At 39.6% G+C, this 22,735-nt stretch overlaps 1 protein-coding gene across 3 annotated transcripts in view; it reads left to right on the top strand.

Annotated features, from left to right (window-relative positions):
• Positions 1-6,135: 6,135 nt before the first annotated feature.
• The window catches only part of smg1 (SMG1 nonsense mediated mRNA decay associated PI3K related kinase), a 75,335-nt gene continuing 58,735 nt past the window's right edge, over positions 6,136-22,735 (top strand). For all 3 annotated transcript variants that reach the window (XM_067487433.1, XM_067487435.1, XM_067487436.1), the window contains exons 1-5: positions 6,136-6,357; positions 12,314-12,462; positions 15,941-16,096; positions 21,762-21,898; positions 22,111-22,169. In XM_067487433.1, coding sequence (XP_067343534.1) covers positions 6,281-6,357; positions 12,314-12,462; positions 15,941-16,096; positions 21,762-21,898; positions 22,111-22,169 — 578 coding nt within the window. In that variant the 5' untranslated portion in view covers positions 6,136-6,280. The remainder of the gene's footprint in view (positions 6,358-12,313; positions 12,463-15,940; positions 16,097-21,761; positions 21,899-22,110; positions 22,170-22,735) is intronic.

Raw genomic sequence — 22,735 nt, forward strand, 5'->3', positions numbered from 1 at the left:
CAGTAGCTAGCAGGTCCAGCTAACTCACCCACAGCACGCTTCTCCTCCACAGAGAGCCCTGTGTGTTTGGATGCATTGACGTCATGGCTGACGCACGGCAGCTTGGAGTGGCCGACTCCAACAAAGGCCTGTATACTCAGGACTGAACAGAGGTATTATTAGCCAGCAGAGGGAGGGATATACAGAGAGAATGGGGGAGACGGGGGAGGGGATGGGGGGACTGACGTGCTGTCAATGTTTGTTCTCTCATACTATCTGAGTATAGGTGCTACATGTGATTAACACTCTGCTAAAAATGACAAGCATCTATAGCAAAAAGGTTTTGAATATAATTTAACTTTGACTTGATTGTTACTATGTTCATACTGAAAATACAATGCACGTAAAATGTTCATAGAAAATATGTTTCTTTTCTCTCCAAAGCATTTAAGCACTGAGTATACACTTATAGTAAGCTCATCATTGTTAAACTTTTTTATGGATGTGTGCACTGAAGGCAATTACATTAACTTTAAAGAGAGACTGTTACCTGGTTTAATACAAAAGGTTAACAGTGATTTATAACAGAGTTTGATTTTTCCCCAACATGAACCAAAGTGATTTTGTTACCTGAACTATTACCAGCAGTTGTACAACTCATAAATATAGTAGCCTCTGCATATAACATAGGAATAATAATGGGAAAATAATTCAGCAATAAATGAATAAACATTTCTAGATTTTCCAGTAGACAGGGTTGATGTGAAATAGGACTCCAGTCATTAATGTATTAGGGACTTTCCTGGTAAATGTTTGCAAAAATACAACAGATTTAAATCTAGAAGCTTTAAAGAGCAACCTTACCAATTTACACATTTTTATATGGTTGAGAGATTACATGTATTTTAATGCATTTAAATGTCCCTCTGTCTTCCCCATATTGAAATATCTCTCTTCTTGTAGCTGAAAAAACTGCTCATCCTCTGGCAGAGTTTTTATTATCAGGTGTTTATATAATGTCATCTGATGGAGTTCTGGTAGAGCAGGTTGAGCCAGATTACAACCTTTGTAGTAAGTGGAAAGTGCTTCCAGATGATCATTTGGAGGCATTTTGCAGTAAGAAGCAAGGAGGAGTTTTAATACAAATACATTTCAGATACAGTACACATACTCCCCAACATAAGGGTAAAACCAACAGCTTGATACGATTACAATTAGAAAATCTTCCTATTTTAAGGTTAATTTAGTAGATGTTCAAATGCTGTGATTAATATCACATCACCTTCATCGAAAACACAGTTCTTAGCCAATTAAATATGTTCAAGTGTTTTGGTTTTCTGGGCAGTTTAAGAACTAATCTCTCATCATTCACCAACAACCTTTAGCAAATCATTGATGGTTTAAAATGTAGTAAATTCAGGCAAACATGGCCAGTACTTGCACTGTGTTGCACATAACATCATCTCAAGGTGGATTTAGTCCCTTTTATTTAATAAACTAAGCTTACATCAAAATAAAATAAACAACTTAGTTGCTCCCGGTGAACATTGGCCAGCTGCATAGCAGCTTGTTATAACTTGTGTGTGTGTTAATAGGTGAATAAGAAGCAGTGTAAAGCGCTTTGATTGCCAATATGTAAAAAAGAGCTATATATAAGAGCAGACCACTTACCACAGTGCCACATCATAGGGTCAGAATAATTTCATAAATGAGATTTGCTTTTCCACATATTTTTACTTAGTTATTTATTATAATATGAGGGTTAGTGGGATTAACTACACATACCATTTACAACAATCAAATGTCCAAAAAAAGGAAGGGGTCTGCAGACTTACTGTATTAATTGAAAACGTCACAAACGTGTCAGTGCGGTAGTTATACATCAAGCTTTACCAACCCTTATTGTCAGTTTACAGCTATCATTCACTGTAAGCAGTTTAACAGAATTGTTATTGGCCCCAGCAGTTAGCAGCTGGTTTCAGAGAACACTGTCCAACTGTGCTCTTTACCTCAGAAGGTAAAGAGCCAGATATTTCCCTCAGATGGATAAAAACACTCCTCAAAAAAATCATCGTCATGTTGCTTTAAAACAATTTGATGGCTCAGTTCAACTTATCAACTGAAATGATGATGATGCATCAGAGCTGCGGCCACTGTTTACTTCTGCTGCCCCTCTGTGGCCAAATAATAATTGGAGTTACTCAAAGGACGATTCCAGTGCTTTTGCATTGTCAGTCATAAATCCTGTGCACTTACAACTTATATTACCAACAGCAATGTCACAATTAATCCAACAAGGGTTGTAACCCTTCAAAATCACTCTACCTGCCCAAAAAGATAATAACTATCAACAACATTCTTTATTCTTTCTATACAACTTTTGGCACCATCAACAAGGCAAAAGAACAGTATATTGGCTATTAAATCCAAATCGCTTGATAACAGAATTTTCTAATCTATCTAATTTTTGTTTTGATGAAGATGTGGACTGTCAAACTATAATATATAAAATAATAAAATTCATATCTGTTCAAAGATAACTGGTTGACCCTTACGATCCTCCTTTCAAGCAGCTCTGAACGAAAGCATGCTTAGAATTGAATAGGATTTCTTCTCACTCCACATCCTAAATGGAGAAGACCAACTTCTGCATTCTAACTGTGGTTTAGATTCCCTGGGTTCGAGTGGGTCAGGCTGAAGAAAAGTTGCTCAACAATCATGGTTGAGCAGCAGATGGTCCTTTATGTGTTTTAAATACAGGGATTGTTTTGTGCGATCTTTGATCAATAAGGGTATTGAAAGTTTCGTTCTTTGTTTATTAATACTTGTTGCTTCTTGAGGTATATCTTTGCCTTTTTGATATAGCGCCCTGAGATACAAATTTAACTGCAGTGAGAACTGATAATAAAATATCCTACTGTACCATATTTCATCACATCACATCCTATTATGTCTGGCTGGTCCATTTACAGACTCAAGTCCACAGTTCTGACTAAGCACTATCAAATGTGATGCTCAGAATCAGAATTATACTATACTTGTTCTGTAAGATCTTAGTGCTGCATTCAATACCATTGATCACAACATTTTGTGTCTTCCAGCGTGCAGCTACTGGTCCTACCAACCTGCCCGATGTTTTGTTGTCGCTTTTTGTTGCTCTTTTCTTTTCTCTCTTCACTTTCTGCTCACCCCAACCGGTCAAGGCAGACGGCCATCCACCCTGAGCCTGGTTCTGCTGGAGGTTTCTTCCGTTAAATGGAGTTTTTCCTCTCCACTGTTGCCTATGGCTTGCTCCAGGTGGAATTGTTGGGTTCTCTTTATACATCTTTATAATCTCGACTTTATTCTGTAAAGTGCCCTATGTGGAGAATGTGAAAGAGGAATAAGCCAAAGAAGATACAAATGTAAATGGTCTACACTTACATAGCACTTTTCTACCTATAGGCACTCAAAGTGCTTTACAGTGCTTCTTATTCACCAATTCACAATCACAGTCACAATCACAATCACACACACACAGATGGGGGAGCTGCTATGCAGCAGGCCAACACTAGTTGGGAGAAACTAAGTTTGAGTTCTCACCTTCAACCTGGTGGAAGCTGAAGGTGGATGTTTGCCAGAATCCGTGAATGGGTCTGACTGGATGTTGGAGGTTCCAGATGGATGGTAGAGGGTTGTTTGTGTCCTGGGAGATGATTTGGGTGCAGGCTGACTAAACAGTTTGCTGCAGATACTTATTTGGAAATAACCTAATTGGGTTTTAGTGTTTCTGTAATTTCTTTGCTTGCTATGTTTCTACTTTTTTCACTACAATTCAATGTCTCTTACACTTTCACTTGATCTGTCACCCCAGTTTTGAAATGTACAGATGAAGTTTACTGTTCTTGAAATAATAATCATACATACAATCACAACATACAGATAATGAACAACTGAGAGATTCTCTTCTTATCTTGGAAGCTTTTTCGGTTATGGTATACTTACGTTGATTCAAACTCACATGATTAGCCATCAAAATTATTTAATTTCTTCAATATCTAGCATACAGTCTCTTTATGGCTTTATAACAGCATGGTTGGTGTTCTCTATAAAGTGAGATGATTAAATTACTGACAAGCTCGTGAAGGGCAGGAGTAATTTATGTTTTGTCATAGATAATAAAATTCTTTAGTTTTACTTGTAATAATTTCAGAGCCACCTTCCTCACACTACTGTTGGTGTGGCATTATTTATAATTAACTGGGCAGACAGTCTCTGATGCAAGCTTTGAGTGAATTGACAAAGATCTAGCAGACCATGGTGGATTTGATCTTCCACTCAGCAATTGTGTATCTTCACAGGACCATCATCATTTACAGCAGTTGAAATTCACATTTGAGACAACTGACAGATCATCAGGTGACATGGTGGACTAAGGCCTCTAGACTAAATGTAACTTCTTACAAGATGTTCACCGAGAGGTCTGGAAGGACAGGGCACAGAGCTCCGCTTTCTCTTCTGGGGATCGTGGTAGTGGTAGTTTGTGAGAGCTTATTCAAAGCAACATACAATTGAGCTACAAAGCAAGAAAATCTTAGTCAATGAGAAAACACAGTTTTATGTGAACAAATTTGTACAATAGGACAGATAGGAAAAGTTTTTTTTAGTTTAAGTGCATAGGACGTTGAGGAAGACTTTCATCTTTAACCACCTTTTGACTATCGGGTGTGAGGCTGCTAAGCATACTATAGTTCTCAGAACACAGCCCGTTCCACCATCATGGGAGCGGAAGAGCTTTGATTGGGATCTTTTGCTGTGTGGTGCAGGGACACCAGACCCGGTTTGTTTGCAGAGCATGGTGGGCAGGATATATTGATGAGGGACTCCAGGTAGGAAGGTGCTGTTGAGTTGACCACTGTGTAGGTGAGAGTCAGAGCTCTGAACCTGATGTGGGCAGCAACAGGAAACCAGTGTAGAGATCTGAACAGTGGGCTGACATGTGTTGTTTCTGGCTGATTAAAAATGAGAGGTGCTGCTGCATTTTGGATTATCTGGAGGTGTTTGATTGTGCTGCTGTTAGCCCCCTTAGCAGGGCATTGCAGCAGTCAAGAAGAGATATTAGCAGTGTATGCATGAGGAACTGAGTTGCATATTCGGACAGGTGCATCTGCATAACTGAGAGATAGAGGAGATGTGGTCAGTAAAGCTCAGTTGGTTGTCAGTTATGACCCCTAGATTTCTGGTAGACTTTGACTTTATAGACCGTCATTAACGATCCTAAGTTGATGCTGATGCTGTGTTCTATTGAAGGTCTCGCTGGTAAAACTAGAGCTTCTTTTATGAAGAGACTGAGCTCAAGATGTCTAATATCTTATCCAAACAGAGACGTCAGAGCCACTATTATGAACTGCAACTTTAAAGTGCTAATTATATGAATGCATTATATTAATAGTACTTTGTATTAAAACCTTCAAAGTTATTTGAGGACTCATACCTTTGGGATTTTGCCTATAAATTTTTACTTGTGCTTAAAAATGTCTGAATGCAGGACTTCTATTGTAAACTTGTAGATTTTATAGCTGTTTGTTTTTTATGAGTATATAATTAGAGTGGGTCCAGTGCAGACAGTGTGTATCTTTACAGTTAACCTGTTTACACAAAGGACTCCTTTTCTACACTTAATCTGGATATTGTCAAATGTTGTATTTTAATAACTTCCTGGTTAGGTGACTTATAGGTTCAAAATCTATATGCCTAAAAAGGGCTATATGCTCTGCAGATGGTACTCATTTTATTGAATATTAAAGGGCTATTGTGAAAAATATTTCTAAATAAAATGTTATCATTATATTTTAGTAACTTCCAAGTCACATGTCTCATTGTTTCAAAATGTCTCCTGAAATGTGTAGTGTCCTGCAGAGGGTACATCCAATTCCACCTCCCTGTTGTGCTGCCATTCCCCCTGAAAGTCTGTCTGATTTTGATCTTGAGTAATATTAAAAGTAAAGGGTCATAAACTATTTTATATGATACTTTTATGTTTTACTTCATTCCAAATTTGCACGTTATCATTTTGACAAATTTGGGTCCAGGACTAAAGGGAAATGTGACAAATCTGACACTCCAGAAGATGGCAGTACTGCAAAATGAAGGATGCCAACTGACGTAAAAACCGAAAGAAGAAGAAACACTACCGTAAGCTAGGTTTAACGACGAACTGCTAACAGACTTGCGAGACTTCACAAAACATAAAAGTTAACAGTTACCCTACGGAGAGGCGCGCTCACCGCTGCTAGCGGGTCATGCAGCTTTGTAAAAGGTAATGAGCCGTAAAGCCACGGGGTCTCGGCTCAGCGGCGCCCACAAACTGCAGCCACACTGGAATGACTGGCAGACCAGGTTGGTATTCGGCTACACGGGAGGCTGGTTAAAATAAATCGGTGTGACTCTTCGGGCCTGCAGCGTTACGTTATGGCCACATGGAGAAGGAATATTTGCGTCTCTTCAATATAAAACGAAATGACAATAAATTGTCTAAGCGTGTGGTCTGTTGAACCGTAATACTGCAATAGCTCGTGACGCTATATATACAGAGTCAAAGTGTTTATTGTTAACGAGCCTGTGTCGCCGACTGGAGAACCCGGCGCAAACCTTCGCGTTAGCTAGATCTGTTTAGAAAGCCATCCTGTTGCGAGCTCGGTTAAACTAACAACCATTTGAAAGCATTTGATAAAATCATACTTACTAGACAACAATGAAATGCTAACACTTAAATGGTGAGCCACGTGAGTGGGTTTTAGTGAATGAAACGGCGTATGTACATTAGCTGATGTTTTCGGTCTTCGGTGTTTGAGTGGCCAACATTAGCTACCATGATAGCTGCTGTTCGCGCTTGCTAACGGTAGCTAGCTAGGTAGCATGGGAAAGACGCCACCCTTCTGTAACGTTATCAACTTTCCAAATAAGTTCCGGGAATATTTCTTAAACATTTAAATGGTAATGAAACGTTGTAACAGCAAATAAATAACTGCCAGAGTCAGCACAGCAATTCTTGAAGCATTAGATTCAGCATTGCATTTGTCAACATTATCTCATTTCATGACGTGGTTTCGTTGCTGTAATTAGGGTGTTTCACTATGTTGCAGTTGGTGAATATCTGTTTAATTAATTGGTACCATTGAAGTGCAATAATAATTAAACAGTTAAAACCTCGTGTTGCTCTGTACCACAATTTGTTAGCCTGTCCTAACATAGGGACTCTAAAAAGTAATTTGTAATCCGCACAAACTAAACTAGGGATCCGGTTGTAGCAATTAGGACCAAAGTGGGATTTCTTTTTTTTTCTTGATCCCTCTAACTCATCACTAGGTATCTACTCCTGACAAACATTTTTGAAAATAAGGATCTTAAACATAACATTACAGATCCTCTGTTAGAGGAGCATAAGTGTAATTTATAGTATCTTGATTGTTCAACACATTCTTCTCAGGCATTATATCCACTTTCAGTCAATCTTTTTCATATGGATGAGATACTTAGTGGAACAGCCACTGTCAGCCAGAGCCATTGAGTTTAATTTCATTGCTACGAACACTTCATTGTACACCATAGGGGCTGGCAAGGTCAGTGGATTTGTGATAAGTTTCCACATCAAACCTAGCTGTTTACCTCAGGCTTTTAAACTCTAAACTGATATTGTCTTCTGGAGGTGAATTCATGTGCCAGGCAGTTAAACTATGAATAAAGTAGTATTGACCTATTGCGGCTTTAAAAATTCGGACAACAGTCTGCCTGTGTGCTATACATACATTTATCATAGAACCTTGCTGTATAGCCTAAAGTGAGGCTCACTTTATAGGCTATTTGTTGACATTTTGAAAAGCTAAGTCCACTTTATGATCTATCGACAGTTCTCTTTTGCTATGGAGTTTTTGATGTATTGAAAACTATCACAGAACTACGGTGATACTGAAGACATACTAAAAAAAATGTTTTAATCTAAGGCAGGTTCTGAAACTTTGTCATATTTATGAGATCCTTAAGTCATAATTATGAGATCCCTAGCTTGTAAATTTGAGACTCGTATGTTTTCCTTTGTTTCCTTTGGTGAATCCAATGTTCCGCTGTAGTTCTAATGTTTTGGCCACAGCATTCACTTTAAATATGGTGTCCTCTTCTTATAATGCACTCCAGTTCAACTCCACTAGCCACTTTGACCTCAATAATAAACATGTAGTAGAATTGTCACCTTTGTAAAAGTTACAACCTAAAAACTGAGAAATTATAATCTTGCAATAAGTAGAATTCATGGCAAAGCCACTGTATTAGGTTGCATTAAATTGGAAGAAAATATGTCAGCTTTAAACAATTTGTTTTCTTTTGTTACAGTTGTGAGTAAATAGCAGACAGTCCCTTATTTTTTTGGCATCAACAGGTGCAGAGATGTCTACAGGTAGCATCGTGGTTTTTTTTTTGGTTGTTGTTGGTTTTTTAATAGTTATTTATATTAAGATCTGGCAAAGCTTAATAATATTTAAAATAATTTTTATCTAGTAGATGGTGTTTGATTGATGGAGAAAATTTTTTTTTACTGGAAAATAACTAACTGTAGCTAAGCTATACTGCTGTGGTAGTTTAAAATAAAGTTCAGGCTGGTTCTGTCAACAGAACAGCCGAGTTTGGTATTTCAGAGGGTTGAGGTTTGAAGAGTCTGTGTTTGTTACTGCAGCTTTCAGTTCTTATTTAACCAAAAATGGCAAAAGATTAGCAAAATGAGAAGCTTCTTTATGAATATTTATTCCACTTTGATAACAACACAGATAATTTGAAGTTTGACTGGCAGGCTCTAATTTATGTCTGTAAAGGTGTTGAAGGACACGTGAATAGTATTCACAAAGCTGATGTAAGTTACATTAATTTGATAGATGAAATAGGTTAGATGAATCTTTTGTAGCATGGATCCATGTTATTTATGCTTCATGAAGTTAACGAGAAAATTGTTTAAAGGAGTGTGACAACATAATATAAAAAATAAAATGACAGTCTCTGGTTTACCTGAAACGAGTGATTGTGAACAGTTCAAGATGCATGAAGCTCTCTAATAGTTACAGAAATGAAAAATCTAAATGTGGAGGTCAGTGCTGACATTGTGATGTGGTGACACGAATCAGTGTTCGTAAAACGTACTTATTTTTTTATAATTATTTTTTTTACTGGCCAAAACATAGTATACTTTCCCCAGGCAAGTGTTAATGTGGGGTGTGATGCTTATTGGTATGAGTGTTTTAGAACATGTATGGCTTGATGTAGATGTGGTCTTAGACTGAAGTAAATTAGTAATTTCAAACAAATAAGAAGTCTAGTTGCCGTGACTCAACTTCCATGTGTCATTTTAAAGGTTTTACTACATGTAATTTTCAGTGCCCACACCCATTAATCTGCATAAATTTGCTTTATTTTGTTAGATATTCCACTGCATTATATGGTACAGGGTATGCTTTTCGATTGATTTATTTATTAAGTGGCTGCAAAGGCACTTTGACACTAAAATATAGGCACAATAAATGTGGCTATACTTCTAGCCAGTATTTAGATATATTCCAGTAATAGTTCTCATACAGAGAGATCACTGTAACATATTTAGAAATTAGTTACATATTTTAAACTAGAAAAAGCATTTCCAAAAAGAAAATCCGCTGTGAATGCTTCAAAGTTGGAAAAATTATCCAAGCAAAGTTTAAAAAAAAACAAAAAAAAACTGAAGTGTTTTTTGCTGAAATGGCTTAAAGTTTTCTTTTGCTAGAATAGCTGAAAAAAATGTTGCTTCCTTATATACTGCTTAGGAAAACTTCAAAGCCAAGTGAGCTTTAAAAACTTCAAAGGCAATCATTTCATTGCATTGATGATATCATTGATAAGATAATCAAAGTAATAATTTTTAAAACTATAAAAATCTTTTTGTGCCAGTCCCAAGTCTGGATAAAAGCAGAGGGTTGTGTCAGGAAAGGCATCCAACGTAAAACACATGCGAATCAGGACTTCCACAACAAATGTGACTTCCATACCAGATCAGCCTGTGCAATGATAACGACCGGCACACGACCGGCACCAGTGCTTTTGACCTACAGGGTGCCGGTGGAAATAGGGCTACTGATTGGACTTTGAATGTTGGGACTATGACGGTGAAGGCTAGAGAGTTGGCTGGCATGATGCAGAGAAGGAAGGTGGATATACTGTGTGTCCTGGAGACCAGGTAGAATGGTAGTGAGGCTCGAAGCTTAAGAGCAGGGTTCAAGTTGTTTTACCATGGGTCAGATAGGAAAAGAAATGGAGTAGGAATTATCCTGAAAGAGGAGTTTGTGAGGAATGTTCTAGAGGTACAGAGATTCAGACAGGGTGAAGAGTCTAAAGCTGGAAATTGAAGGTGTGATGTTTAATGTTAGTGGTAATGTGCCACAGGTATGAAGTCAGTTAGAAGAGGTGAAATTGTGGAGTGAGTTAGATGAAGTGATGCAGAGCATCACCAGATGATTGGTGCAGATTTCATGTAGGCAATGTAGGTGAAAGGAACAGAGGTGATGAGAATGTGATGGCCAGATTTGGACTTCAGGAGATAGGACTAAGGCAGAGCAACTTCCAAAGTGGTGCTAGTTGAAAAAGGAAGAAATTTGTGTAGTTTACAGGGAGGAGCTGAGACAGGCTCTGGTTGGTCAGGAGGTGTTTCCAGATGAATGGACTGCTACAGCTAATGCGATCAGGGAGAAGATGACTGGACTGCTATAGCTAATGTGATCAGCGAGAAAGATGGGAGCGTACTCGGTGTGTCATCAGGAAAGTGGACAAGGAGACGGTGGTGGCACGAGGAAGTTCAGGAGTGGATACAGAGGTTAGCTGTGGGAGACAGAGGACTGAAGAGAGTAGACAGGAGTACAGGGACATACAGTGTAAGGTGAAGGTAGAGGTGGCAAAGGCCAAACAAAGCATTTGATGACTTGTATGTTGGATACTAACGAGGGAGAGTTGGATTTGTTCAGATTGGTGAGAAAAAGATGGGAGGGATGAGCATCAGGTTAGTGTGATTAAAGATAAGGATGGGAATATAGAGAGAGGTCATGAAGGTAGTTGATGTGAGACAAGAGGATGTAGAGGATAAGGTTAGATGGAGGCACACGATTTTCTGTGGCGACCCCTGAAAGGGGAACTGAAAAGAAAAAGAATACAAGTAATATTGTCCTTTTTATAAGGACATTTCACAAACATTTTGAAGTTTGAACAGTGTAGCTAAAACTATGCCAAAGTAGTTAGGCGCCAAATAATGTAAGGAAGAGGGAACTCAATAATAAATAAATAAATAAATATTAGGATATTGTTATTGTAAATGCTACACTTTGTTGGACTATGATATTTGCAGATTGTGATCTGTAGTGAGAGCAGGGAGCATGTGGAGGAAAATCTAGAGAAGTGGAGGTCTGCTCTGGAAAACAGAGGAATGAAGCTTATCCGCAGTAAGACAGAATACGTGTGTGAATGACAAGGACCCAGGGGTAACGGTGAGGTTACAGGGAGCAGAGGTGAAGAAGGTGCAGGACTTTTAAGTACTTAGGGTCAACGGTTCAGAGCAACGGAGAGTGTGGAAAAGAGGTGAAGAAGCGAGTGCAGGCAGGTTGGAACGGGTGGAGAAAAGTGTCAGGTGTGTTTTGTGATAAGAGAATCAGCGAGAATGAAAGGAAAGATGTTCAAGACGGTGGTGAGACCAGTGATGTTGTTCGGCTTAGAGACAGTAGCACTGAAGAAAAGACAGGAGGCAGAGCTGGAGGTAGCAGAGCTTAAGATGTTGAGGTTCTCTTTGGGAGTGACGAGGATGGACAGGATCAGGAATGAGGACATCAGTGGGACAGCTCATGTTAGATGTTTTGTTGATAAAGTCAAAGAGGCCAGATTGAGGTGGTTTGGACATGTTCAGAGGAGAAACTGTGAATATATCAGTAGAAGAGGAGATTTATGGATGTAGTGAGAGAGGACATGAAGTTACTTAGTGTGAGAGAAGAGGATGCAGAGGACAGAGTTAGATGGAGGCACACGATTTGCTGTGGTGACCCCTGAAAGGGAACAGCCGAAAGGAAAAGATTATTGTAAATGCTGCAGCATTAGATTAGGCAGCTGCATACATCACCACTCTTTTTTCTGCTTAAGACATTTAGCTTATTTTTGCTTTTCAGTGGACTTATGACTGAATTTAATAATGAATATGAACTAAATTCTAAAAATAATTTTTAATGTAAATATTACTGTAATGTAGTTACTTCACAAGACATATCTTTTTTTTTTTTTCCTTCTCTGTTGTCTATGTGTTCAGAGAGGACAGTGTGTCATCTAGCCAGGACAGGGTGAACTCCAGAGAGCTTGGGTCAGGAGCATTGTACGACGTGTTGCCCTCCAGCTGCCCTGAACAGCCTGTGGTGCCCAGCGATGCCTACGTTGCTGCAGATACACACCAGGAAGAGGGTAAGTACATCTTCAAGCTGTAAAAAAATCAGTAAGATGTTTGGTGATACCTGGCTGTTTTATCCAGCATGTGAACAAGACTACTAACCTTAACAAATCTTATGTACTAATAGTGACAAGTACAGTACAGATATTCATGGTTTAGAACTAAAGTTTGACCTGCTTGATTTAGTTGGCAATAATGAACAACTGGTACTCTTTCTGCTGGCAAGGGTAATATGTACCAGGCATGTATACTCTATACCTCCTACATGGAATGGGCATTTACATACCTTATTGGGGGTCTTGTGATAGAGTGGTAGATCATTAGGTTGGGATGCAGAACGCCACGGGTTCAAAATCCCATCCCACCAGGTGTGGCCCCGTCAATCAACCATGGGCAACCTTGGTACCGATACTGAGCCTTGATAAAAATGGGAGAGTTGCAGCAGGAAGGGCATCCAGCCTAAAAACACATGCGAAAGCTACATGCGGAGCACATTCTGCTCTGGCGAGCCCTGAAGGTACAAGCTGAAAGCCGTTAATCGTACTTTATTGTCCAACATGAAACACTCTTCGACCCTCTCAGTTTTTATAGCGGCCAGCTATATAAATAGACCCAGGGCTTGTCATTAACATTGGCCAACCTGCCAAATGCTTGTGGATTTCAGCTGTTTGAATATTTTTCTGTATCTTAGACTTGAGATGGTCATTGGAGTGGACAATTCCTCTCCTCTTGTTGTAACTGGATTAGTTCCCTTTCTGCATGGGATTTACATTAAAGAAACCCCAATATAAAAGCTGTTTCTGTCAAAAGCTCTGGGTCTGTTGTGTCTTCTGGGCCAGGCGCTCTCAGGGACACTACTAATTGTATGTCATCTGTGTTGTCAGGAACAATAGTAATATTATATTGCAGCGATTACAGGATGTGTGGTGGGGAACAGGTGAAGGGTGTCTCTCGTGGTTTTCCTTATACTGTTTCTATGGTTCAATCCCGCTTTGATCCTTCTCTGAACCTGTTCTGAGCCTGTTTGGAGCCTGCTGGTTTGCTACTAAAGAAAGCTTCAATAAACAAGGCAAAAGTAGAACAAACTGTGTTATTCCTGCATATCCTGTGGTTGGCTTATGCCATTTTCAAGTTTGGGCAGTTGTTAAAGCCAAAACCCTAGAAAACTTGACAATACACTAACAAACTTTAACAGCACATATGTTTTAGATGTTAGAATCACAGGCCAACTCACATTATGATATGATCAAGATATTGTGCTCACAATTTGGCTACATCGAAACAATAAAAATCTGCGATACTTAATATATTGCAAGAAAAAAGATTATATATTGCAATACTATCAACATAAGAGAACTTTTTAAAAAATTAGTCAGATAATTGATATGTTTTGTTTTGTTTTTTTCCTTTTGGCTTATCCCGTGAGTCCAGGGTCGCCACAGCGGATCATTGTCTGCGGTACAAATTGAGGAGGGTTGAATGTTGATTTGGCAGTTTTTACGCCGGATGCCCTTCCTGACCCTCCCCTAATTCTACCTTGGCCCGGTATTGCACAGCTGGGGAGGGGAATGGGCTGTTAAGGGTTCAGTGTCTTGCCCAGGGACACTTCAACTTATAGCCAGGGCCGGGGATCAAACCACTCACCCTGTGGTCCATGGACGACTGCCTTTACCAACTGAGCTACAGCAGCCCCTCAGATAATGGATATGTATTTAATAAAGCATAAATATTAACAGTATGGAACATCTGTTTAATAAAGTAAGTGCATTATATGCACAGCCAGCTGTCCAGTATCCTTAAACTGTTTTATTTTTGGGGAGGGGATTCCTTTCGGTTATCCCGTGAGTTCAGGGTCACCACAACAGCCTGTAATGTTGGTGGCAATAATATAATGTTACGTGGTATTTTTCTTAAACTTTTTCTATGGTTTGATCCTGCTTTTTTATGCTGGTTGCCCTTTGTGACGCAACCCTCCTCAATTTGCACCGGGCTTGGACTGGAACTGCACAGCTGAGGATGGGAATAGGCTGTTAGGGGTTCAGTGTCTTGCCCAGAGATACTTCGACATATAGCTGGGACAGGGATCGAATCACTGACCCTGTGGTCCTTGGACGACTGCCTTACCAACTGAGCCCCGACTTTAAATAGAAAAAGAAAATCTGCACGAAAGGTGAACAATTTGGCCTAAATGTCCTGTTTTTACATATTTTGTTTTGAGACTTTGTTACCAGTATATTTAACATTTGTAAGTTTTTACATGAGTCACAGCTTTCATTTTCACAAATTTAATGGACTGTGTGGGATATACAACCTTATTTAAACATGGTGCCCAAATTGCTATATTGCAAGATATTCCTTGATGACTGACACTTCCACCTCATTGCTCCAGTTTTGAGAACAAAAGTTTAGATTTTCAAGCTCAACAAATAAACTGATTGTCCTAAAGTTCACCCGTTGCATATGAGGGCAGCTGTCAAACCAGATTTGGGCATATTCTCTTTCATCTGTGTACAAAGCTGCAACAGGAGTTTCTGGGAAATATTTCCAACTGGGCTTATTTCTATTTTTTATTTTTTATATACATTTGGTCCGGTGCTTGAATCTTTCATAAACACCTTTCTTAATTGAGGCTGACATGTTCATTGTAGTCTTCTTGGTAAAACAAGTAACACTTCGAGAGAGTTGAGGGATTTTAATTGTGCTGCCAGCATTATGAACATGTTAGTCTTTAATAATGGACTAATTGTTGTCTTTGTCAAACAGAAAGTTGATCTTATCTTGGGCGAGTCAGCAGACTTTTTTTTTACAAGTTGCTGCTGCATTATTTTTTATTTATTTAATCAAAATTTTTTTGTTTTGTTGTGTCGTTATTCATCTGTCTCCAATAAATTAAGGCTTCCATAGTTGGCGCCTGTTTCGATAAGCAAAAATGTTTCACTTTCGATCACTTTTGTGGGTTACTCAATACTTGATGGCAGCATATTGATTATATCTTGCAAAGGGAGAAATCATGAGATAAAGAGGGAATCAATGTCCCCCAACCCATTTATTTTTAGTGTGTTTGGCTGGTAAATCTAGAATTGTTGTCAGTTTATACTTTTGCCCTGAATAATGTCAGTGTCTTTATAGACATAAGAGCTTATAAAGTGTTTCCTGGCTTAAAAATTATTTAGAAGAGGTGATAAATGAGATGCATTTGTTAGTGGACATCATGGCAGATTAATGTGCATTGAACCTCTAGATGTGTATTATATCTTTTGTAGCTTTTAGGTTAATCTGATGGTATTGATTCAGGTTTGAGCATTTGTACAAGTTTAAGATAAAAGTAAAACAAACTAGTGGAATTCTTAGCATGACTTCAAATGTGAGTCAATAGTTACAGTTTTTTTATGTACTTTTAAAACTGATTAACAGTTTCACCTAGCTATAATGTGTCTGCCAAGGGTTCTTCAAAATAAGTTGGTATAATCCGACATGTTTTGCCTCCCACAGGTGGATATGAAGCTGGTCATGGTGTCTGTGATACTATATCGCTTGGTTGGAAGTCGCTGGGGCAAGAGTTGAGGCCAAATGACGTGACAACGGATTTGAATTCTTTTCAGCATGGAAACCGTGCTTTAGCTTCAAAGGACATGAGGAAATCGCAGGGTAAGCTCTTGCTCAATATTCTGAAATATGATTGTTGCCATGGACTCTAAAACCCTTTTCTCACCAAGCTGGTTTCAGGCCTGGTTTGGAGCCAGTGCCTACTTTAGAACCAATTTTTTGCATTTTGACAGTAAAAGAACTTTCCCCAGATCAGGAAAATTGGTTACTTAGGAACCTATTGCTGGTGTAGAACCATAAGTGCTTTTAGCAGGAGCTAGGCGTGGAGCTATTGGGACTGATCAACTAAAGCTTTTTTATAAAGGTGGAAATCGAGTTAACAATTATTAGACCTCAAGTGTTGCACGAGTAACACAGTCATTCACTTGCACTGCAAAGAAATAATTTTTTTCATCAAAATATTTATTGAATATGTTATTACAACTGCTAGTACACTCATTAGATGTAAACCTAATGTTCAAAGCAAGTATAAAAATGTAAAATGAAGGAAAATTATGTCAGCAAAATTTTCTCTTTCTTTTTTAAAATGTTATTTTTTTTCCTTTTATAACATTCTCCAATCTGTTTTAAACTAAAAAAAAATACAAAAAAAAATCTTATTTTTTCACTAATAAGTAAACTTTTAAGTCCTTGACAATGAAAAAATTGTTTACTTATATTCCTGAATTTTAAACCAGTTACCTTTTTTGCCAAATCCATAAAAAACATTGAAACTGGCAATGACCTCCACCCATTTTAACCAAATGTTCATGAAAACTGTGATATGAACCAAACCCCTTGGTTATGTATACTTAGCCTCAGTACTTTCTGGATTCTGCTGCACTAAAGATGATCAATACTGGCTCTTGTGTTAGTGTCATTCAAATTATGCCAAGAGCATAGTGGCATCAATATGTGAGCATTTTAGCTGCAGATTCAAAAAGTTGGCCAATCAACAGCTAAAATTAGGCCTGGCTCTGCAGCCATATGCCTCCTGTAGAGCTAAATAAATTCTAAAAGAGCTGAGTAACACTACAGGGGAAAATTGAAAATGGCTCAACTTTATGCAAATATCATCTGATGCATCGGAGTGACAGCAAAGCGTGAGCCAATCATAATTTTGATTTCAGCAGAAGAGAAGTTGCGTTAATTTACTATTCCATGTGAAGAAAAGAATTCCATGTGAAGAATTAAAAAATAAATTAAGTGAAGGCTGATCATTGCTGGCATTGTGTTGTAATCTATTAATTTTGTAAATTTGGTATGTAACATGTTACCAGAACAAGAAAGAAAAACTGTCACGTCATAACAGAGCATTTAAATTACACACTCGGCACTCCCCGAATAGATAGGTCAAGCTAATAGTCAGGTCAAGCTAATCCCCTGCAGATCTCAAAAGTCCACATAACCTTTACAATGGGGGTGTGTGGGTTTTAATGCATATGAGAATTCCAATATCATGTCATGTTAAACTGTATTGATTCTCAAACACAATATCAATTCTTAATTGTAACAGTGGTTCTATTTGTTCTGATTAAACCTCTGAGTATTAAATGTTTTAATTTCCTGTTTCTCTGATTTCATGAAAAGTACACTTTTTAAACTACACCACCATGTATAGGGTGTTATATTCTTAGTATGAGGGCTAGTCCATATGCTGAATTAATTTGTATTCTTGGTTTTGAATGATGTGGGAAAATAAACCTAAATCAATATTAGTTCCCCTGCTGCCTCTCAAACCACAGCACCAGCTGTTCTTTGCCTTTTTTTAAAAAAGAGACGTTTAAAATAGAGACGCTCCTCTCCTTTCTCATTTCCTTCGTCTTGTCCGTGTTGAGGGTGAGGTTATTATCTCCACACCATGACACTAGACTGGCCACCTCCCTCCTGTAGGCTGCCTCGTCACCGCCAGCAATATGTCCTATCACTGCGGTGTCGTCCGCAAACTTCAGGATGATGTTGTCCTTGTGGGAGGCGACACAGTCATAGGTAAACCGGGTGTAGAGGATGGGGCTGAGTACACAACCCTGTGGAGTGCCAATGTTTGTGATGATACTGGCTGAAGTCCTGTTACCAATCCTGACAGACTGAGGCCTGCCAGTCAGGAAGTCTAGGAGCCAGACACAGAGGGTGGGGTGTAGACCAAGTGTGGACAGTTTGTGGGTCAGTTTGTGGGGGATGACTGTGTTGAAGGTGGAGCTGTAGTCTATGAAAAGTATCCTCAGGTATGAGTCCTTATTTTCAGATGAGAGAGGAAGTAGTGGATGGCACTAGCAATGGCATCTGAGGTGGACCTGTTGGGCCAGTAGGCATACTGCAGTTGGTCAATAGTGTCTGGTATGCTGCTCTGAATGTGGGTCGCCGCCACTTTTTCGAAACACTTCATAATGATTGGAGTGAGTGCCACTGGCCTGTAGTCATTCAGGCAGGTGGGTGGGCTCTTCTTAGGCAGGGGGAGGATGGTCGTGGTCTTAAAGCACAAAGGAATGGTGCACTGGCTGAAGCAGAGGTTAAAGATGGAGGTGAGAACGTCAGCCAGCTCGTTGGCACATGCTCTGAGGGCCCACCCAGGAATGTTGTCTGGTCCTGCTGCTTTGCGGGGGTTGATCTTCCTCAGAGCTTTGTGTACCTGGGTCGTTGAGACGGTTGGTGGAGGGGAGGGGGGTTGAGTGGTCCAGGTGTGTGTGGGCCCCCTCTCTGCAGTGTAGCTGGGGGCCTCATAGCGGGTGTAGAATGTGTTGAGGTCGTCCGGCAGGCTGTCTGTTGAGGTGGTGATGTTGGTCGTGGTCCGAGTCAGCAGTAGAGTAGAAGCTGTCCAGCTTCTCTCTGTACTGCCTCTTGGCCGTTGTGATGGCTTTTCTCAGTCCGTACTTTGCAGCTTTGTACTCGGTCTATTTGCCTGATCTAAATGCAAGAGAGCGAGCACGTAGCATGTGACGTACCTGACTGTTTATCCAGGGCTTCTGGTTTGGAAACTTCCTGATTTGTATGGTGGGCACGATGTTATCGACACAAGTGCTGATGTACCCAGTCCCATACTCAGCATAATCCTGTACGCTGACTGAAGAGTCCTCCAGAGTGGCTGCAGTTTTAAACACATCCCAGTCAGTCAAAGCAAAACAGTCCTGCAAGGTGCTCTCAGTCTCTGGGGTCCAGAGTTCAACCTGTTTGGTTACGGGGTGTGTTTGTTTTAGTCTTTGTCTGTAAGCAGGGTACAGGAACAAAGAGATGTTGTCTGAGTGTCCGAAGTGGGGGCGTGGTGCAGCCCTGTATGCACCACGTATGTTACTGTAAACATGGTCCAGAGTGTTCTTATCACGGGTGGGAATGTCCACATGCTGGAGGTCTTTGGGGAATACAGTCCTTAAACTACACTGGTTGAAGTCGCCAGCAACAATAAAAACAGCGTCGTCATGAGCAGTTTCTAACGCGCTGATGACGTCATGGAGTTTGCTGAGTGCTGCCGTGGAGTTAGCTCGCAGGGGGATGTAAACAGCGGCCAAAAACACAGCAGTGAATTCCCTCGGTAGATAATAAGGACGGGAGTCAGTGCGCAGCACTCTCTGATTTCCCGTTGAGTTGTAATCCTGGCTCATAGCTTGTCCAGTTCGTTTTCCAGGGACCGCACATTCGCTAGCAGGAGACTAGGTAGCGGTGGTCGGCTAGCGCGAGCTTTTAGCCTAGCTTCATGGCCTCCGGGGTGGTTTTGGTGGTGACTCTGGGAGCGAACAATGAGTTGTAGCTCCAGCGGAATGAAACTAGCAAAGTCAGTGTGTTGTGAGCTGGCGATGTCCAGTAATGCCTGTCGGTTGTATGTTAGCAGTGCATGGCATTTGTGCACTGCAGAAAAAACAAGAAACACACAAAAAAGAAGGAAAAAGCCGACATTCGAGCATGGAGCGAGCAAACACGTCTGCTGCAGTCTAAGCCTAGAGCAGCATAACTATAACTAACTATATGCTTTATTAAAGAGGAAGGTTTTAAGCCTAGACTTAAAAGTAGAGAGGGTGTCTGCTTCCCGCATCTGAACTGGGAGCTGGTTTCACAGGACAGGAGCTTGATAGCTAAACGCTCTACCTCCCATTCTACCATTGGAAATTCTGGGAACAACAAGTAGGCCTGCATTCTGAGAACGAAGTGGTCTACTGGGATGATATGGTGCTATGAGATCTTCTATATATGATAGAGCCTGACCATTCAGAGCTTTATATGTAAGAAGCAGGGTTTTAAATTCTATTCTAGATTTAATGGGAAGCCAATGGAGAGAAGCTAGTGAAGGTGAAATATGATCTCTCTTGCTAGTTCCAGTCAGCACTCTTGCTGCAGCATTTTGGATTAATTGCTCGCTCTTTAGGGAGTTACTGGGGCATCCTGAAAGTAGGGAATTAAAGTAGTCCAACCTAGAGATAAGATATGCATGGATCACTTTGAGACAGGATGCTCCTAATTTTGGCAATGTTCCGTAGGTGGAAGAAGGCTGTTCTAGAGATTTGTTTTATATGTGAGGTAAAGGACAAATCCTGGTCAAAAAAACTCCAAGGTTCCTTGCAGTAGTACTGGAGGCCAGACTTATGCCATCTAGAGTAACAATATGGTTGAACATCATGTCTCTGAGATTTTTGGGCCCAAAATACTATGACTTCAGTTTTGTCTGAGTTTAGAAGTAAAACATTGTGGGACATCCAGGCCTTTATGTCTTGTAGGCTTGAAGCTTTATTAACTGATTATTTTCATCTGGTTCCATAGATAAATATAGCTGGGTATCATCAGCATAGCAGTGGAAATTTATGGAGTGCTTTCTAAAGGAGACATATATATATATATATATATATATATATATATATATATATATATATATATATATATATATATATATATATATATATATATATATATATATATAAATAAAAATAAAGTAAAAAGTATTGGTCCTAACACAGAGCCTTGTGGAACTCCATAGCTAACCTTCGTGTGCATGGAGGATTCATCATTAACATGAACAATTGTCTATAAGATAGATAAGATTTAAACCAACCTAGTGCAGTTCCTTTAATCCCAATTTCATGTTCCAGTCTCTGTAATACAATGTTGTGATCAATGGTATCGAATGCAGCACTAAGATCTAACAGAATAATTATAGAGACAAGTCCATTATCTGAGGCCATGAGAATATCGTTGGTGATTTTTACCATTGCTGTTTCTGTACTATGATGAGCTGTAAATCCTGACTGAAAGTCTTCATTCTAATTATTCCCATGAAGATGGTCACATAATTGTTTTGCAACTACTTTTTCAATGGTTTTAGAAATAAAGGGAAGATTAGATATTGCAATCACACACACCGATAGGTGAGCTGCTATACAGCTGTTCAACATCACCGGGAGCAACTAAGTTGGGTTTCAGTGTCTTTCTCAAGGACACTTACGACATGTGGAGGAGGAGCTGGGGATCAAACCAAAAACTAGGAGATTGGTGGATGGCTGCTTTACCTTCTTGTGCCACAGTCACCCCACTTTACTTCAGTGTTATTTCTTTTTAAACTTGAATGTGTTAATACTGGTTCTATTTGTGGTTGAGATTTTTTTTTAAATCTGAGTGTTTTCTAATATCAAGATATATGTGGCCCTATTGTTGATGAGTATTTTAAATCTGTACATGGCAGCATACAATGTTTATCTAAAATGTGGTTGTGACATGTTGGCGCTGATGTGCGGCATTTGTCTTGCAGACAGAGGGGGTGCTCACTCAGAGGAGTCTCGGCTAGCCAACCTCCTGCGCCGAGTCTCCAGGGAGGATGATCGTGACCGCAGGCTGGCCACCCTCAAACAGCTAAAGGAATTCATCAGCCACGGAGAGAGCAAAGTGGTCAGTCATTTCTTCTGCTCAATTTGTTTAAAAAAAAATTAATGCAAAATCAACTCTAACTTTGTGATGTTCATAAGCAGTCACTGAAAAGTCCCCCAGCTAAACTTTACATTAGGTATGTTTAAATGCAGAGTTTAGTCATTTGATATGCTTATTGTAAAATTCATGTTTACATTGAAAGTTGCCTTAATATTGTATATTGTCTCGCACAGACCCTGGTCAAACAGTTGGACACCATCCTAAGCACCTTGAATGACATTTTAAATGAAAGGTAAGAAGAATCTACAGGGGCAAGAAAAAGTAAGTTAACTGTTGGCAATTTCCTGGTTTTCTGCATAAAGCTTTGATTTGATTTTCACCAAGGGACATCAAAAAATATTTTTAGGCTGATAAAACAGTCAGGATCTTCCATGTCTTTATTCAAGGCACCCATTTAACTTACCAAGTAATGATGGAAAAGCTAAGTGAAACAGTGTTTCAATAATTGGGTACCCAACTTTGTGAGCATCAACCTTTAGGAAGCTCTTCCTGTAGCTGTGGACTAGACCTTCAAAACATTCAGGAGCAACTTTGGACAGCTCTTCCATAACTACTTCAGCTCAGCCTTTTATGCATTTGGTGCAAACATCTGACTCTGTTTGGTTGAGGTCAAGGTTCTGTCTCTGCCACTCCAAAAAGCAGATTTTCTGTCTCTTAAGCCATTTTTTGTAGGTTTACTTCGAGGTCATTGGTCATTAGGGTCATTGTTCTGTTCCACTACCTAGCTTCTTCAGAGCTTCAGCTTGCACACAGTCAGCCTGACACTGTCCTGAAGGATAAGTTGATAGACTTGGTAAT

Source organism: Channa argus, chromosome 20 (assembly GCF_033026475.1).
Source record: "Channa argus isolate prfri chromosome 20, Channa argus male v1.0, whole genome shotgun sequence".
Taxonomy (NCBI): Eukaryota; Metazoa; Chordata; class Actinopteri; order Anabantiformes; family Channidae; genus Channa; species Channa argus.